This window comes from Nicotiana tabacum, chromosome 23, assembly GCF_000715075.1.
Source record: "Nicotiana tabacum cultivar K326 chromosome 23, ASM71507v2, whole genome shotgun sequence".
NCBI lineage: Eukaryota > Viridiplantae > Streptophyta > Magnoliopsida > Solanales > Solanaceae > Nicotiana > Nicotiana tabacum.
The window spans coordinates 126,828,949-126,846,283 of NC_134102.1; the positions used below are offsets into that span (position 1 = coordinate 126,828,949).

A 17,335-nucleotide genomic window follows, 5' to 3' on the forward strand; every position below is an offset into this window, starting at 1 on the left:
CTTTAAGGGGAATGAAAGTAAAGGCCCATTCTTTAAGCACTCATAAAATCAGACGGTATTCATGGCTGAAACGAACACAACCGTGAGAACCAAAGACGATTAAGGATTGATTGTGTGACTTATGGTTGTCTAGGTATACACCAAAGCTCGACGGTTCAAAGATATCAAATCTACCGATTGACCGAGTATATCCGACATAAGTTCACTACGGAAAGTTCAAAGAAAAACCTACTTATCCAGATGTGATTAATCCTTATTTGCAAATCACACAGTATTTTCATGCATGTTGTTTTCCCATATGTCCATTTCCCATTTATGTGGGGGATTGTTGCGTTTTTTCTTTAAATGGTGTGAATGAGAAATGGAAGAGGCACCTTTTGGATTGCACCTCTCCATCTCACCCTTCCTTTGTCTATAAATTTAGAGGCTTGGCCTCATTTTAAAAAAATGGAAAATCTGAAATCTTCTCCCCTCTTTTTTACATCGTTGCATTATTTTCTAAATAAATATAAGTGTCAAGTGTGATTTGCTCTGTTTGTTGAGTTCGCTGAAGTTTTGTGATTTGAAGTGCCTCTATCACAGAATAGTTATTCCGTTCTATCCTGGGAGGAATTAATCCGTATACCTTGGGCAACAGTGAGGGGATTAAATTCCTTAAGGATACACTGTGAATTCAGTGGGCTCGGATTTAATTTTGTTCTTCCTATGCATTTGTGTTTCTCTTTTACTTTACATGATTTTCTGATTTTGAATACAGATTACCAACACTTCTTTCCAACTTTGCTTATTTTTTGTTCTCTACGGCTAACACTCGATATTTCTATTTACTCTTAAGATTTGTGTCAAGTTATACCACATACCTTTAGAACTACGTACAAATTCAACTTTATCCGTTTTTTTTGATAAACAAGTCTCTTTTTGGAAGTAAAGTTGGTGGCCAAATTATTACCCATTTTTTCTTTTTAAATGATTGTGTGATAAATCCCATACTAATCCTTAAGGAGTAGTTGATATAGTCGCGATCATGCATGGTGGTTTCACCAAATGTAATACATGAACTTCAATTTGTATTACTCGTCCTTCTAGGTTGTCGTTCGACCAACGTGCTTTTAAGCTCGTATCATTCGAAACGAAACTAGAATTTGAAGTTTATAGATTCGAGAATACAGTTCGTTTAAATAACTGATTTTTGAATTAACAATTCATATATATAGTGATTTCTTAAGACAAATAAAAGATTTAGATTAAAGTTACTGATTTTGTCGAATCTATAACTCAAATGCTAGCTCCATCCTTGCATATCATCCTTGAATATCATGAAGATTAATCAAAGATTTTTCGTATTAAAAGATACGATTTTAACAGCCTTCACCTCTAATATTGACATACACAAATGATTCTAATGTTCCAGAATTAGGAAGAAACTTAACCGCGTCTACAACTTAACCGCGTGCATAATTTTCTTAATATGGCATTGTTTCTGAAACAATCAAAGCCAGGTGTTTAACCGTAATTCTCCAGACTTTCCTAATCGGGTCTTAGCTACATATTCCTGGCAGTTTCTTTTGTGAACATCTTTTTTGTTCCCTATCAAAACAAAGCTCCGTATGACTTCCGTTGAAAGACATTTCAAAAATATAGTATATCTTTATAGATCATGTAAAAACTAATATGTCACATTTTCTTATAGTTAACCTTTTAAAAATAATACTCTAATATATTCGTTTAAATAGGAATAAACTTATTACTATTTGGAGAGTCAAAGAATATTTTATTTGATCATATTTTGTGTAAATAGTTTATAAATATTTTAAATTGTTAATTATTATGATTTATAGTACTTTTTATATAGTTTTTAGATATGTAAATTTTATTTTTAAAGAAACTTAAATAATTTATATCCGAATTTATGCTGAGAATTAGTCAATTTAACCTTGAAAAGGTTCAAACAAAGTGAAACAAAAGGTCTAGTATAATAAAATTCCTTTGGTTCTTTAAATGGGAGTTTCACTTTATTTTATTTTTTATGATACTATTATTATTTTGGAGTCAAACATTATTTTTTTGATTTTTTTTAAACACTTGTTGAATTTGTCTATTCTAACAAATGAAGAATTTAAGTACTTCTTATGTAATTTTCAAATATGTTAAAGATTAAGAAATAATTTGAGGTGAGACTACAAATTAGATAATTTGACCTGGTATTTTAATCCACTTAATTCTTTTCGAAGCCACTTTATTCTTTTCGAAACGGCGTTTGGACGGCGGCTACATACCCGTTCGACCCGGTTCAATCTCCCGACAATGTGAATTTCGGGTCATAGTCATAGCGTCGGAGACAATTCAACTTTGGGGCTTTCAACAGTCAACGTTCGAAATTTACCTCATATTACGACTCAACCCCTTTTTCTCTCTCTCTCTCTCTCTTGATTGTTAAACCACTGAGAATTTCAAATTCGATCACAAGTCACAACGATCTGTTAAATTGATCAATTATTAAAGCTCACAAAGAGAGAGATATACATACACATAATTGAAAACTTTTAATTGAAACTATTGTCGGTGAAAATTAAAAAATGTCGATGTCTGATTCCGATACATCGTCGCAGGGCAGCGATTACAAGTACTTCCGGCAAGTTTCCCGTGACAGTGAGTATTTTATTTTCATAATTTGCTTAATTTTAATTTGCTCAACTTTTTGCTTCCAAATGATATGATTTCAGCCTAATTTGGTGCTACTTTAAGGGTATTAATGATCAAAATTGTAGTTGAATAGAAATGCTTCATCTTGATCCAGTCTCGTAAATTGTGGTGTGAGGATTTTTAATTACTCCAGCTCCTGTTGAAATCTGTAACATATATTTGTGTAGCTACTAATGATTCTTTAAGACAAATTGTAATTATCCTTAAATTTTTAAGACAAATAATTTACCATTACTGTAATGAAATGTGCTCGAATAAAGCGGAATGGACTAGTTCAGGATTGAGGCATAGTTTGTTGAATGATTGGATGCTTAATTTTTTATTAATTTGCTTACGTTCATTTGAGAATTAGTGTTTGGTGATCTAATTAAAGAAGTCATTGATTCTTTTTTCGTTTTGTGGAAGATAAAATGTTATAAGATGGATTGGAGTGAAAATGAGTCCTCAGGATAGTATGTTATATTCATTATTAGTGACCTAAAATTAGGCTCATCTCATGTGTTTAAACCCAGCAGCAGACAAAAGCTTTCTATTTAAGTGGAGAAGGGTAGAGGGTAGGGCCTATTATCCACCGAGTTTCGAACTGTGCATCACTATAAGAAAAAGTTAGAATCTTTGTTATTATCTAACGTGATTGCCTTGAAGTTTTGTGGTGATGTAAGATTTTCTTACTGCTTCTAGGTGGTAGTATAATAAAATTGGTGGCAGAGGTTTATGGTGTTGGATTTGAGTGCTGCAGCTTATTGAAAATAAGTTGTTGCATAATATTGTGGGAAGCATATGAACCTAAGGATATTTGGTGCTGAGTCTCCCTTTCTGGCAAATGGTTAAGAGTTTTCTTCTTCATGTGTAAATTCCCTTAAATGTCTAGACAACTGTTGCGGCTTTTATCTTCCACTATGTCGAGCATCATATACTGTAGCTTACTTGGTTGTTTACCGTACTAACAACGTGAGAATGAAATTATACTCTCTGTTCTAGTGTAAACTCAGAAAATAAGGCTTTTATCTTCCACTATGTCGAGCATTATCTACTGTAGCTTACTTGGTTGTTTACTGTACTAACAACGTGAGAATGAAATTATACCCTCTGTTCTAGTGTAAACTTAGAAAATATTCTGGTGGGAGGTGGCAGGTATCGCGTGGAATTAGTCGAGGTGCACGCAAGCTGGCCCAGACACCATGGTTATTAGAAAAAAAAAGAATATCAAACTTTGACTATTGACTCAAAGAGTCCGGAAAAATCCAAAAACTGTTACATACTATCCTAATGTGTTTCCTTTGCATCAGAAGTAAAAGTTCTGTAAGCATTTAAACTTGACAAAAGAAATGTTCTCACCCTTCCCTTCAACACACCTCCTGCTTGTTTCAAGCCACACAGTCTAGATGATACGCATGGGAATAGTCTTCCAAATCTATTTGCATCTGCTATCCACCCTATGTCCTTCCCAACATTATAGAAGTTGCTTGACATCTTGTGGCATTACCCATCTTACTCCAAACAGGTTGAGAAATAGAGACGTAATCTGCCAAGTGTAGCTGCAATATAACAATAAATGGCTGCAATTCTCTGAAGAACTACTGCAAAAAAAAGCATCTGTTACATAGTGAAATACCCCTCTTCAATTTATCTTGAGTAAAACTTCTCCCTTGCTTCTACCAAAGCAAAACATGAAACTTTAGGTGGAACATAGATTTACAAATCAATTTCCAAGCCCCGATCACCCTCCTGCTTTAGGAATCAGTTATAGTGACTACTAACAGAAAAAGATTCAGACTTGCTGGCCAACCAAATCTGGGAATATCTCTTATTTTCATCTAGCACCATGTTGCAAAATTGTCAGAAAAATCTAGAATTTGAAGTTAGAGTTAGTCAAGGTCAGAGTTGGCTTGAATAGGTTCTAGAGGTGGCTCTGCTAGGATTGCATTTGGTTTCAAGCATCTAGAAAACTTGAAGTCAACGGGTGTGGAGTCTTATTACTGCCAGCAATCAAATGTCACTTCTTAGCACTCGTTGGCTAGAGGCGGAGGGCAAGAGTAATGGCACTAAAACCATAGACAAGACTTAAAATGGACTTGTGACTAGTGTTTTTTCCCCTGTTTAGTGGTGAGATAGATAGATGAGTCAAATGACTGCCTAGCAATGGCAGGAGCTCAAACTCCATCGGTCTAAAGCTAGGAGCAAACAAATAGTTGCTAGATATAATGAGGTTATGACGTGAGGATGCTCATTTATGGAGCTGAAAATCATTGAACAACTTGTTTTGCCAAGAAAAGAATAAGGAAAGCTTTTGTGGCAACCATTGAACAATCATTCAGTCAATCAACTAGCCTCGGTTTCAAACTAGTTCGAGTCGATTATATGAATTCTATATATCCATTTCACTCAGTTGAACACCTTGCTTAATTGTTTTGCCAATGTTGCACTAATATTATAAGGGAATATAGTAGATTGTCACTCTAGGAATAGACAAATGAGGTTGCTCTAGTGACAAGAAGTCTCTACTTCCGATTAACATGCTGGGAGTTCGAGTCAACGAGGAAGCAAAGAGGGAAGGACCACTGTTGACTCCTGCGGGTGAGGGTTGGGAGAATGAGGTTTTACCATATAAAAGAAAGATTGACACCCAAGGAGTAAATGGAAAAGCTTTGCAACTAAAGTGCGAAGAAGTAGCTACAATGTTGATACGCATCTTAACCTTAATTGTCTGCGCCTATCACAACGACCTCCCTGTTTGTTTCCCTGTTTAGCTAAGCACTCTGGCTGAATGTGTAATTTCTTGTTCAAGTTCCCTTTTCATCTGGAAGAATATTACATTGAATATGTTGCTAAAAAACAAGAATTATTGAAATATGACTAAGCTTTAGATGAGTGGCTCTAAGAGGAATTTGTCAGTGTTCAGTTGGAATATATATTATATTTTTAATTTTTTTTTTGATCAATTATGATGTTTATAATAGGTCATTGCAAGATGAGAAACTAATGAACTTAGTTTGTAAATTGCAATAATGGGAAAAAGGTTCTTACTTTTAGAGTTTTACTTGCTTCTTTCCGCCATGATTTCATGTCAGCGTGTTGCTAATTAATGCACCTCAGGATCTGCTATAGATCTCCATCCAGTTAATTTTTCCCTACTATTTCTACAGATAGAGCCTCAAGTTGCACTAATGCAGCCTTGTCCTGTTCTTATGAGAAATACATGATAAATTATGTGTTTCTAGTAATTAATGATGATCTCAAGTTCTGCCTTAAGAGTCTTATTTCTTCCTCACTTATTTTCACTTGCAATGAAGTGTATTCGTCTAATATTCTGTTTGTATCAACCTATTCCATCCACTTCCTTCTATATTTTGTAGGATTACTATATGAAATGCTCAGGTCAGCCAAGTCAAAAGACTCAAAATCAGCATGGAAGGTACAGCGACTACAATCTGTTTCATAATTTGGAGAAATGCTTCCATTTATGAAATTTTGTACTGCAAATTATGTGATATTAAATGAAAATCTTGTTCCCTATCAATTCAAATGCTGTAAATTTTAAAACTCCTAGCTTTATGACACTGGACTAATCATGTTATTGTTAGTATTCTTTAGGAACAATTTTTCGGAAAAATATTAGGAACTTTGTCTTATGTGTAAGATTTCATAGATCTCATTTATGGTACAAATTGTACTCTTCTGCCATCACACACCCGCCGACACAATTTGCTGCCTTTGAGGTTAGAAATGATTTTTGTTGCATTTCACATGCTGCTACTGTTGCATTTATGATGTGATCACCATTACTTCAACCTTTTTTCTCTTTTGGGAATTATAGCATTTTAGTTAGTTCACGCCTCAGATATTTATATAAATGGACTCAGGTTTCGTCCTGGGGTTTTTCAACTTCGTGCTTTGGTTGGTGCTTGTCATATATCGTAGTTATAAATAGTGTAAGAAGTCTATATACCAATTCATGCCTAGGTTATGCCCCCACTTTTGTCGAAGTGGCTGGAAATACTTCTATTAAATTACCAAAAGACTACAGGTTGATGAAACTTATAGACAGCTTATTGATTGATCCTCTATCCTGCAGGTACTCATCATGGACAAACTAACCGTTAAAATAATGTCATACTCATGCAAGATGGCAGATATCACAGAGGAAGGAGTTTCATGTAAGTATTAAAAGACCAGTCTAATGGATATTCATTTTTACTTCTGTCTTGATTTGCTGATGAATCAAGTACTGATGGTTGTGTATGGTTATCAAAAAAAAAAAAAATGAGGCTATCAAAAAAGTACTGATGGTTGTGTATAAGTTTACCTTATCAGAACAAAAAAGAATAAATTTGTCTATAAGTTTAACATGATTTCAGATGTGAGACATACTTGTGTATTTTGTGTATACACTTGCACATACGAAAGTTAAGTTTACATGTCCAAATTGAATAGATGGCTCTCGACATGTAGTTAAATATGCAAATTGTTTTGTTTTCTCCTGGGTTTATGTGGTCTTAAAAGTTTCACTGGAAGGTATACAAGATCATGCTGGTAGCGTCACAGAATGAAGTAAAGAGCATAAATGATGTTGGTAGTGTCATGTAGCGGGTGATATCCCTGTTACAGTTATAATCTTACCCTCTTCAATTCAACCTATTCACCTTTATGTTACTGAATAGGATGTAGTGTTTTTACTCCATTTTTCTCTTGTGCCCTTGTATTTTAGCAAGCTATGTTTTCCAGTTTAGCATATATAAAGGTGCAAAATTACCTTATTCATGACATTTCTGCGGATTATTATCTTTTCCTCTGAAGGTGTAGGTGCAATCTATATTCTTTTACTGGTCGCCTTGTGGTTTTGTCCCGTTTCTGTTAAAGATTGTCAAACCTAAAATTGGGCCGGAGAAACATGTATTAATGCCTGAGGAAAATATAAAACAAAGTCATATTGCTATAGAATATAGCAACTAACAAAAATTTCATGAGACAAACACCATAGCATGTTCCGATCCTGTGGTTTGTCTGTTACTATTGTCTATTGGTAGATGATTGTTAATGAAAATTGATCTTGAATAAGTGAATTAGCATGTGCCGTCTGCTGGGTCTTCAGTGCGAAGGTGTGGGGTTCTGCAAATTCAGTGTCTACCTCTCTTGTATGATACTGAATTTGATCTTTAAAAGCATCTTTTCTGCAGTGGTTGAAGACATATACAAGCGACGGCAGCCGCTCCCCTCGATGGATGCTATATACTTCATCCAACCAACAAAAGAAAAGTACTGAATGCTCCCCTTATAATTTCTTTTTTTTTGCCTACCTTATATAGTTCAATCTTTCATATCCTCTACCATTTTTAGGTTTATGTTTCTATGTTGCAAATTAAGTTCTTTTCATTTTGTACCCTCAGTGCACTTGATTTGCACCACCTCATGGGTAGATTTTTAGAAGAAAATAAAATGGAAGGGGGCAAAAAGCATGTACTGACAGTGCAACTCAAAGAACTCAGGATTTTGAGAAAAAAGGTAGATATTAAGTAGTCATAAAACTATAAAAGGATAGAGTGCAAATCACAAAAAAGAAACAACATTAGGTTGCAAAATGCTGCAAACGAGCATTTTTTTTTGGTTAATTGTGGGTGCTTAAATATTTATGGAATACGTTGATTACATTTGTTGAGTTGATCGTTACACCTTCATTTTGGAATCTTTATATTTGACACAATGTAATCATCAATGTTAATTTTTTACAAATTCCACAAATTATTTAGAATTCGAATTACTGAACTATTCGGAGTTGAACTCTTGTAGTGTTTTCCTATTTACAAATGTACTTTGACCAATATGATATACCAATAAAATTAGCATTTATAATCCTGTCCAGTCAAATGATGTCACATAAAATTCGGATGGAGGGAGTAACCTTTTACACTTTGATTATGACTGTTGAGGACTTATACCAACAACAACAACAACCCAGTATAATTCCACAAGTGGGATCTTGGGAGAGTAGTGTATATGTAGACCTTACCCCTACCCTGGGGTAGAGAAGTTGTTTCCGATAGAAGATGAAAAGCAACAATAGAATAATAACAACATAACCAGGAAGATAGTGCCAACGAGCTAAGAATCAGAAAATATACATGAAAAAGCAATATCAATAATCAGTGCAGTGACAAGGTCCTAGAAAATAGTACGAGCACAACATGTACCACTAGCATACTATAACACGACACTGACCGACTAAACTTACACACGGAACGGAATAGAAAAACACTCAACTACCTACTAACCTTCAACCCTAATACTTTCCCTCCGTACCTTCCTATCAAGGGACATGTCCTCGGTGAGCTGGAGTCGCGCCATGTCTTGCCTGATCAGCTCTCCCCAATACTTCTTAGGCCGCCCTCTACCTCTTTCTCATATCCGTCAGAGCCAACCGCTCGCACCTCCTATGAATTAATACCATTTGTTGAGGACTTATACCATTTGTTCTAATATGAATGAATACGCTCTTAGTAAATCTTTTCTACTTCAGTTCTTTTTGACAAGTAAGGTAAACTTTTATAGATGTATGACCAGCAACAAGAGTGTGCTGGGGGATGTAATCAGTTACAAGCTTCTATTCTACTTTCGGTTTTGGTATCCATCACCATAATATACGACGATAGAAGTTAAATTGGGGTCACTAAGAACTTTGAGGTTGCAGCATGTTAAGTATGTGATAATTTTTGTTTTATTATCATGAACTTTTTACCCTTATCGCGGAGGAGTATGGCTTTGTATCTTATCTGTGAATATTTTTCTTTCTTCTTTTGTTTTTTATCTCTTCCTTTTGATATGCAATCTTGTCTATGAACGTCATTTAAAGGTAATCTTGTCTATGAATTTGCTTTGCATATAAGTTATCATGCAGAGTATAGAGAGACACACAGATATTGCGAGCAATTAGTTTAATCACTCTTATCGCAAGCTCCATTTGTAATAGAGGTTTTACCATTCTGTTTTGGTTCTTCTCCAAGGGTGATCTACAAATTTGTGTGACGCTAGTTGTAGAAGTTCTGTTGATAAGTGTTGTTATTACCATGCTAGCCCTTCTGTACTTTTTACTAATATCAGTCTTGCTGTTGATCTATACTTAAATATGTAGAGGTAGCTTCTCTGTCTTTACACATACATAACTTGTCATTAACCTTTTCTTTTGTTTGCAGTGTTGTGATGTTTCTATCTGACATGGCTGGTAAATCACCTTTGTACAGAAAGTACGTCCTGAAATATCTTACTCTTGAGTTCCATTCTGAAAGCCTTTTGTCTTGGGCATATATTTTTACTAACAGCTGTGCACTAGTTTGTTAATTTCCGTTGATAGAAATAATGAATTATAGCTATAAATGCACTAATCATATAATTGAAAGAAAGAATTTACTTGACATCCTTTTTGATGGGGAAAAAGATACTATGTATAGGCGGAGGACATTTTGAGAGAAGAATAGGCTGCCCCGAGTATATGTTGATAAAACGTTTTATCACTTAACCCCGTATGTCCAATCTCTCTGCGGGACTCTCTTATATCTAGGAGCTTTTGTCTAGACTAGTAAGATTCTATCAAAACTGCCCTATGCAGTAATTAACTTAAAGATAGATTTGTTCTTTGTGAAATTTCACGTTGTTTTTTACTGAATGCACTATAACATAGTGCAGATACAGTCCCACCTAAATGCAACTTGTGCGAGAAGACAGCTGTTTAATAAGTTACCCGCACCGCATTTAGAACTCTGTCCTTTTTTGATAATGAGAGCACATATGGATATTCATGGTATGAGAAGCCGGCTGTTTATCTCAACCTGGTCTATTCTCTATATCTTAAAGCCTGATTGTCAATTCCTTAGCTTCCCTTTCTAAAGATGGAGGGAAATTTGACTTCAAGGATAGGGAAACTTTAATATCTTAGATGTCAGAATCTGATTTGCTTTCGTTATTTTTTCTCCTTTCTTTCTCTCTCATCCTCTACTCTTCTTTATTTCATTTTCAGGGCATTTGTCTTCTTTAGTTCACCTATTGCTAAAGAGTTGGTTAATTACATAAAGAGGGATTCAAGTGTTCTGTCTCGCATTGGTGCCTTGAGAGAAGTTATCATCCTTCTTTTGTGAAATATTTTACTTCTTATTGTTTTAATTGGTCACAGTTCTTATTGAGGGTTTTGTTATGCAGATGAACTTGGAGTATTTTGCTAATGATATCCAGGTATGTGATGATGCATCAGTCAGAACATGAATTTTGTGATACTCTGCTTTGATTCCCGTGCTTAACTAGATAATGTAAGTTCTGGGGGGCTTTCCTTTGTTATCACTGATGCTGCGAGAAACCGAGGATCATATTGTAATATAGCAAACTTCTTGACTGTTACTTCCTATGGTAAGAAGGTATTTCAATGCAACAGCTTTAAATGTGGCATATTTTTGCCAGCAGATTTTTCCCTGGGGGCTGTATAGAATACTGATCTATGACGTTGCAAAATGGGTTGATCCTTTTTCTTGATATTTTTCGAAGAACCAGAGTTAAATAACATCATGCCCAGTTGGATGTCATACCTGAATTTTGCTTTTCCTTCATATTTAGAGAAAGAACGTGATAATAAAGGAACTTTATGTAGTTTATCAATTCCTCTCTTCCTTCCGTGGTGTATGCATGTGAAAGGAAAAAAGAACATGATAGGTCCAATTATTCATTTGATATCCTGATGATATCCCCTTGGCTCTCAAGCACTTTTATCCTCTTCCATGCAGTTATTACACGTATGAATTATCACCTAGTCTGTAGCTTTTTAACCGAGAAATCCTCAAGGCCCAGCTGGCGTATAGCTTGTAACTCGGGTGATAATGAGCCCATGGTAGGGTTCGAACTCGTGACATGTGTCTAACCTAGACATTAAGCTACTGTTACAATTGAACCAAAGCCCTGGGGCTCAGTCTGGAGCTTTTTCCTAACTCATTATTTTTTATCCACTCTAGTTCTTTCGCAGTGAAGGCACACCCATATTTGATTGAGTGAAATCTTTTCTTAGCTCTCATTTCTTACTTTCCATGGCTCACCCAGTTAACAACTTGAAATGATTCGACATGAAAACAAAAGTTACATTGTTTTATATATCTAGAGTTTAACAACTGTGTTCTAGTTGTCAGTTCCAGGATTTTCAAAGCTTCTTACTTAATCTTTTGTCGCTAATCTGAATGAGAAATGAGATTATAGGGGGGGAAGGTGGCCCTTCAGCAATGCATTGTCTAGGAAATTCTTTTGTATAATTTACTAATTTGGTCCTATAGTTGATAAACCATCTCTCTGAGACTTTGTAATCGATCTATCACTTCCTTACACATGCATGTTACCCTATAGTGTTTTACCACCGATAATGAGAGGGCGCTTGAAGAACTTTATGGAGATGATGAAGGTTCTCGAAAGGGTGATTTGTGTTTGAATGTGATGGCCAACCGTATTGCTACAGTTTTTGCTTCATTACGGGTAAGCATTTAGACCTTGATCTGGAGCTTCCGAGCATAGAGACGCCCTTGCTAAAATTAATTTCTACAGGAATTTCCTTATGTGCGCTACCGCGCTGCGAAATCGCTTGATCCTACTACCATGACAACCTTTCGGGATTTAATTCCTACAAAGCTTGCAGCTGCTGTTTGGAATTCTCTTACTAAGTACAAATCTACTCTTCCTCACTTTCCGCAGACAGAAACATGCGAGTTGCTTATTCTGGATAGATCAGTAGACCAGGTTTTAGTTGATGTTGTTTCCTCCATTCTCATGGTAATCTTGTCTATTTTTCATTTTCTTGACATGCTTCTCTATCACCCTTTGTGTTACAGATTGCTCCCATTATACATGAGTGGACATATGATGCGATGTGCCATGACTTGTTAAACATGGAGGGAAATAAATATGTGCATGAGGTGAGTTGTGCCTTCTGAGTCTCTATAATGGGAAATGCTGTTGAATCTACCTAAAGAGTGACATTTTACTGTAAGGCTAGGTTCCTGGCAAAGCAGGTGGCCCTCCTGAGAAGAAAGAGGTTCTTTTGGAGGATCATGATCCTATTTGGTTAGAGCTCCGCCATGCACACATTGCAGATGTAGGTCTTGTGCATAACTAGCTTTTAAATCTGGAATAGGATGTGTTTATGCTATCTCTAACCAGTAATTGGTTTGTCAGGCTAGTGAGAGGTTGCATGAGAAGATGACAAACTTTGTGTCAAAGAATAAAGCTGCTCAAATGCATCAAGGTTCAAGGTCAGTCGCAATTACGCAGTTTATGAGATCTTTTCTGAACTTTCTCAATTTAATGCGTCTGGGAAAATGCTTTGTCATGATACAAATAAAAAATCTATGCAATCTGCAAGAAGTGATATCTGGGATGTAAGTATCTAGGATTCTAGTTGATTCGGACAATGGGTGACCTGAGAGTATATGAGATGCTGTAGCAATCTAAATCGAAAACTTTATATTTACAAGTTGGACACCTGTTAGGCTATCTTCATCTACTAGAAAACGTCTTATCCATTTATTCTTTAGATTCTAACTCTGATAGGTTATGTTGCTTACTCCACTTTTTCTCGAAATTGTAGAGACGGTGGTCAATTATCTACACGGGATTTGCAAAAGATGGTTCAGGCTTTACCTCAATACAGTGAACAAATTGAGAAGCTCTCCCTCCATGTTGATGTGAGTCTTCTGAAAATTTCACTCGGTGGTTAGATTTTTTAAGTATGAAATTTGATGCTTTATCTGCACTTTTGAATGTAAAGCAACTAAAGATGCTATAAGAGACAATTTTTATGTAATTCATTAAGCCTTATTGTGAACTGCTGTAGGCTCTTGCTCTGTGTAATTTTATCATCTAAATTTTTAGAAATTGTTTATGAAAGACTACAGGCATTTGGGATTGTATGCTAACATGTTTCATCTAATCCAATTTTCCTTATTATTTTTCCAACTATATTAACATTACTCTACTTATATAAAATGCAAGTCAAATTAAGTCAATTTGCATGCCTAGTCAAAGCAAGTCAAATTAAGTCAATTTGCATGCCTAGTCAAAACTATCTTAAACAACATAAAAAATGGAGGTGAAATATATTTGATCAACATCTATTATCCCTAAGAGTGCAAGACGTGTTGATTCTGTCTTCCACTCAATTTTTATTCTTATTCCTCTAAGATGCTAGTCAGATTTACTCACTTCTTATACCTACTCAAACTCTGTTGTATTAGATAGAGAGGAAGACATATATAAGAAACACATCCAGATACTATTAACAAGTGTCGGAAAAATGATGGCATCTTCTGATAAATCGTTGCCACATCTTATCCAGAAAAAAGAAAAAGAAAAGTTAAATGCACATGAACAGGTTGCTGCAATGATCCATTTACCCTTGCAAGTATTAAAACACACTGTATTTTCCATTGCTTCACTTGAGCTAGCACATTATTCTGTGTGATCTATGAGTTTATCTTTGGTGAGGAAAGTTTCATTGTGATGGTGACTGGTCAGGGGACGTTCTGAGTAGCTGTAGAGTAATTCTTTGATTTTATGTGTGCTGGTGGAATAACCTTTAATAGGTCATCTGTTACTTGAGCACATATTAATTTAGAGTTTGTGGATATGGTGGATAAAATCTTTTATTGAAGACGTCTTCAGTGTGTTGTGATGACCATGCCTTTTTCCCCCTAATCCAGATTGCTGGGAAGCTAAACAGAATTATTAGGGAGTCAAGTCTAAAAGAAATTGGACAATTAGAGCAGAACCTTGTTTTCGGAGATGCAGGAACTAAGGATCTGATCAATTTCCTGAGGGTTAATCAGGTAGAGATGGTATAGGTTGTTAGACCTCCATAATGTAGATCTGTTTATCTGAGCAATTAGCTTTGGTCTGCAGGATGTGACACGGGAAAACAAGTTACGGTTAATGATGATTTATGCAGCTGTTCATCCTGAGAAGCTTGAAAGTGACAAACTCTCCAAGTTAATGGAGGTTGGTGATTTATGTTGTATCTCTAATATCTTATTTCGGATAAGTATATCACCATATGTTGGAGATTCTTTTATTCTTGGGTGAACTACTAACAGCTTGAAAACCTAAATAAAGTGGTCGCTACTGCATGTTATGGTCTTCTCAGTGGTCCAAAACACAATTTTGCTGTTTGATTTGAATTCTCATCTATCGGCATTGTTTAATTCTGATTCCTTTTCATGTTAACTTGTGTCTTGTGGAACTGCATTGACTATTTGATTTTACTTTAATACTATTCTGAATGGTTGACAACACTGCTCTAATTCTATGGTGACTATTTTGTACATATGAGCATTCACATTCTTATCCCTTTAGTTGGCGAGATTGCCCCAAGATGACATGAATGCTGTGTACAATATGAGATTGCTGGAGGGATCATCGGATAATAAGAAAAGCTCACTAGGACCTTTCTCTCTCAAGTTTGACGTTCACAAGGTACACGATTGGCTGTGAAATGCTTTTCATTTATGATGAGCTCCTACTGATGTAGATTTCCTTGTTCTATTTTTTATGACAGAAGAAGCACGCTGCTAGAAAAGACCGTACCGATGAAGCAGCAACATGGCAATTGTCTCGTTTTTACCCAATGATAGAGGTAGGCGACATGGGGTGTAAACACCATATCTATGAATGGCTGATTCTGACTATGTTTGGTCGTCATTGTTCTAGATGTAAAGCCAAATATGTCAATACTTGACAATTCAGGTCGCTTCCGCATTCCTCTCCCCTCACAATCCCCCCACCCCACCCACCACCACCACCACCACCACCAAAACCAACAAAAAAAAGGGACAAAGAACAAAGTTCAGTGGACATGACTATTAGCTCCCACAGTTAGAAGAAAATCTAATATCAGGGTCCAGAGTCACTGCTTTGTGTTGGTTGAGATAACTGATCAAAGCTTTTCTTATCTTGCAGGAACTTGTTGAAAAACTCAGTAAAGGGGAACTACCAAAGAATGATTATCCCTGCATGAATGATCCAAGTCCAACTTTTCATGGGACCTCTCAGTCTGCATCAGTACAAGCAAATCAAGTTCCAACACCTCATTCAATGAGATCGAGAAGGACGGCTACGTGGGCCCGCCCTCGAAATTCTGATGATGGTTATTCAAGGTACATCTTATTGCACCTGACCATTATACGTCATGATATCATTTGTGCCAACACTAGGCAATTATTGAAAGGAAGTGCTGGTTTTCCCTTTCCACTGCACATTTGCCCACTAGCGAATCTTGCACCTGAGGGGATTAGCAGTCTGAATTCTTTCATTTTCTTGTAGTGATTCAATTCTGAGGCATGCATCAAGTGATTTCAAGAAAATGGGTCAACGTATTTTTGTATTTATAGTTGGTGGGGCTACACGATCAGAGGTATTATTTTCTCAAACTTTACACTTTCTGTGTTAGGCTCATATTTGGTTTTCTTGGTAGGGTTTTAATGTTTTAAGATTAAATGTGACATGCGTTAATCTTAAAGTTATTTCCTTCTATGGTTTTCAGTTGCGGGCTTGTCATAAGTTAACTACGAAGCTGAAGAGAGAAGTAGTTCTAGGTTCATCGAGCCTCGATGACCCTCCACAATTCATTACGGTATGACACTCCATCTGCTTCCTCCCACACTGCTAATTGTTGGTTTCTGTAAAAATGGAAGGCGATCGCGTCGAGTATCTTCGATAAGACCTGTCCTTTCCTGAGTCTTGTTTTACATTTTTCTTGCGTACCTGCTTCTCTTGCATTATTTTGGACCACAAATAACATTTGTAGAAAAGCTGGAGACACGTGAATCTCTGGACTCCATGATTTGTTAATTGGAGCACTAGTTGTAGTGCTCAACTTATCGTACCCTTTCAAGTTCTATATGTTGGGTTTCCGATAATGCAGTATCAGGGTTGAAGTTTAAGATATAAATGCTCACACTGACTTGTGATGGTTGATTTTGTTGCAGAAATTAAAGCTCTTGACTGCAGATGAACTCTCATTGGATGATTTGCAGATCTAGAAATGAATTGTTGGTGGAGATTGCAAGCAAATTCTCTTAGTTCCGAGGCTGTCTTTCCAATTGTAACCATACCGAACTACGTTGATTCATTTCCATTTTTGACGTCTTCTGGTAGATGTCTGGCACGCTGAAGGGTAATGCAGAGTTGCGGGAGCATTCAGATTCCCTAGAATGTTATGCCACAAGTTATGCTTTATCTATGAGCCAAAAAAAAGAGGGATTTTTGGGTGTGTTGTATCATTTTTATAGGTCCCATTCAAGACTGCATTGTGTGTATAATGTCATTTCTGTTAATATAGAGGGCCATTTGGAAGAAAAATGCTACTATAATTTGGTGTTTCTTTTCTTAGAAACGTTTCTTTTTTCACCTCTTTTCCGCACAGAATTTAGACATTTAGAGAATAATAAAATGAAGATTTCCTAATTCAAAGAACCAAAAAACTTCTTAAATGTGTAGTAGACATTACTACTTAGTAAGTAACAACAACTACAACGACGCATTAGTCCTAAACAAGTAGGGGTCAGCGGTAGGGGCATACGCAGAACTATTCATAAGTGGTGTCGATATTTAAAAAAGTAAAAGT

General features: G+C 36.0%; 1 protein-coding gene across 1 annotated transcript; it reads left to right on the plus strand.

The window, feature by feature from the left end:
* Positions 1-2,256: 2,256 nt before the first annotated feature.
* On the plus strand, positions 2,257-17,070 carry LOC107769485 (SNARE-interacting protein KEULE). The gene is made up of 21 exons (XM_016588739.2): positions 2,257-2,649; positions 6,060-6,118; positions 6,779-6,860; positions 7,881-7,959; positions 9,891-9,941; positions 10,712-10,808; positions 10,891-10,923; positions 12,073-12,198; positions 12,268-12,459; positions 12,552-12,635; positions 12,716-12,814; positions 12,895-12,971; positions 13,307-13,403; positions 14,418-14,543; positions 14,617-14,712; positions 15,067-15,186; positions 15,269-15,346; positions 15,670-15,866; positions 16,033-16,123; positions 16,253-16,342; positions 16,698-17,070. Exons 1-21 carry the CDS (start codon positions 2,577-2,579, stop codon positions 16,749-16,751), a joined length of 2,001 nt encoding a protein of 666 aa, XP_016444225.1. The 5' UTR covers positions 2,257-2,576; the 3' UTR covers positions 16,752-17,070.
* Positions 17,071-17,335: the final 265 nt, after the last annotated feature.

Coding starts and splice junctions, on each gene's coding strand:
- LOC107769485 (XM_016588739.2), top strand. CDS start 2,577: ATGTCGATGTCTGATTCCGATACATCGTCGCAGGGCAGCGATTACAAG. Junction 15,867..16,032: donor TCTGATGATGGTTATTCAAG/GTACATCTTATT, acceptor ATTTTCTTGTAG/TGATTCAATTCTGAGGCATG. Junction 16,343..16,697: donor ACCCTCCACAATTCATTACG/GTATGACACTCC, acceptor ATTTTGTTGCAG/AAATTAAAGCTCTTGACTGC.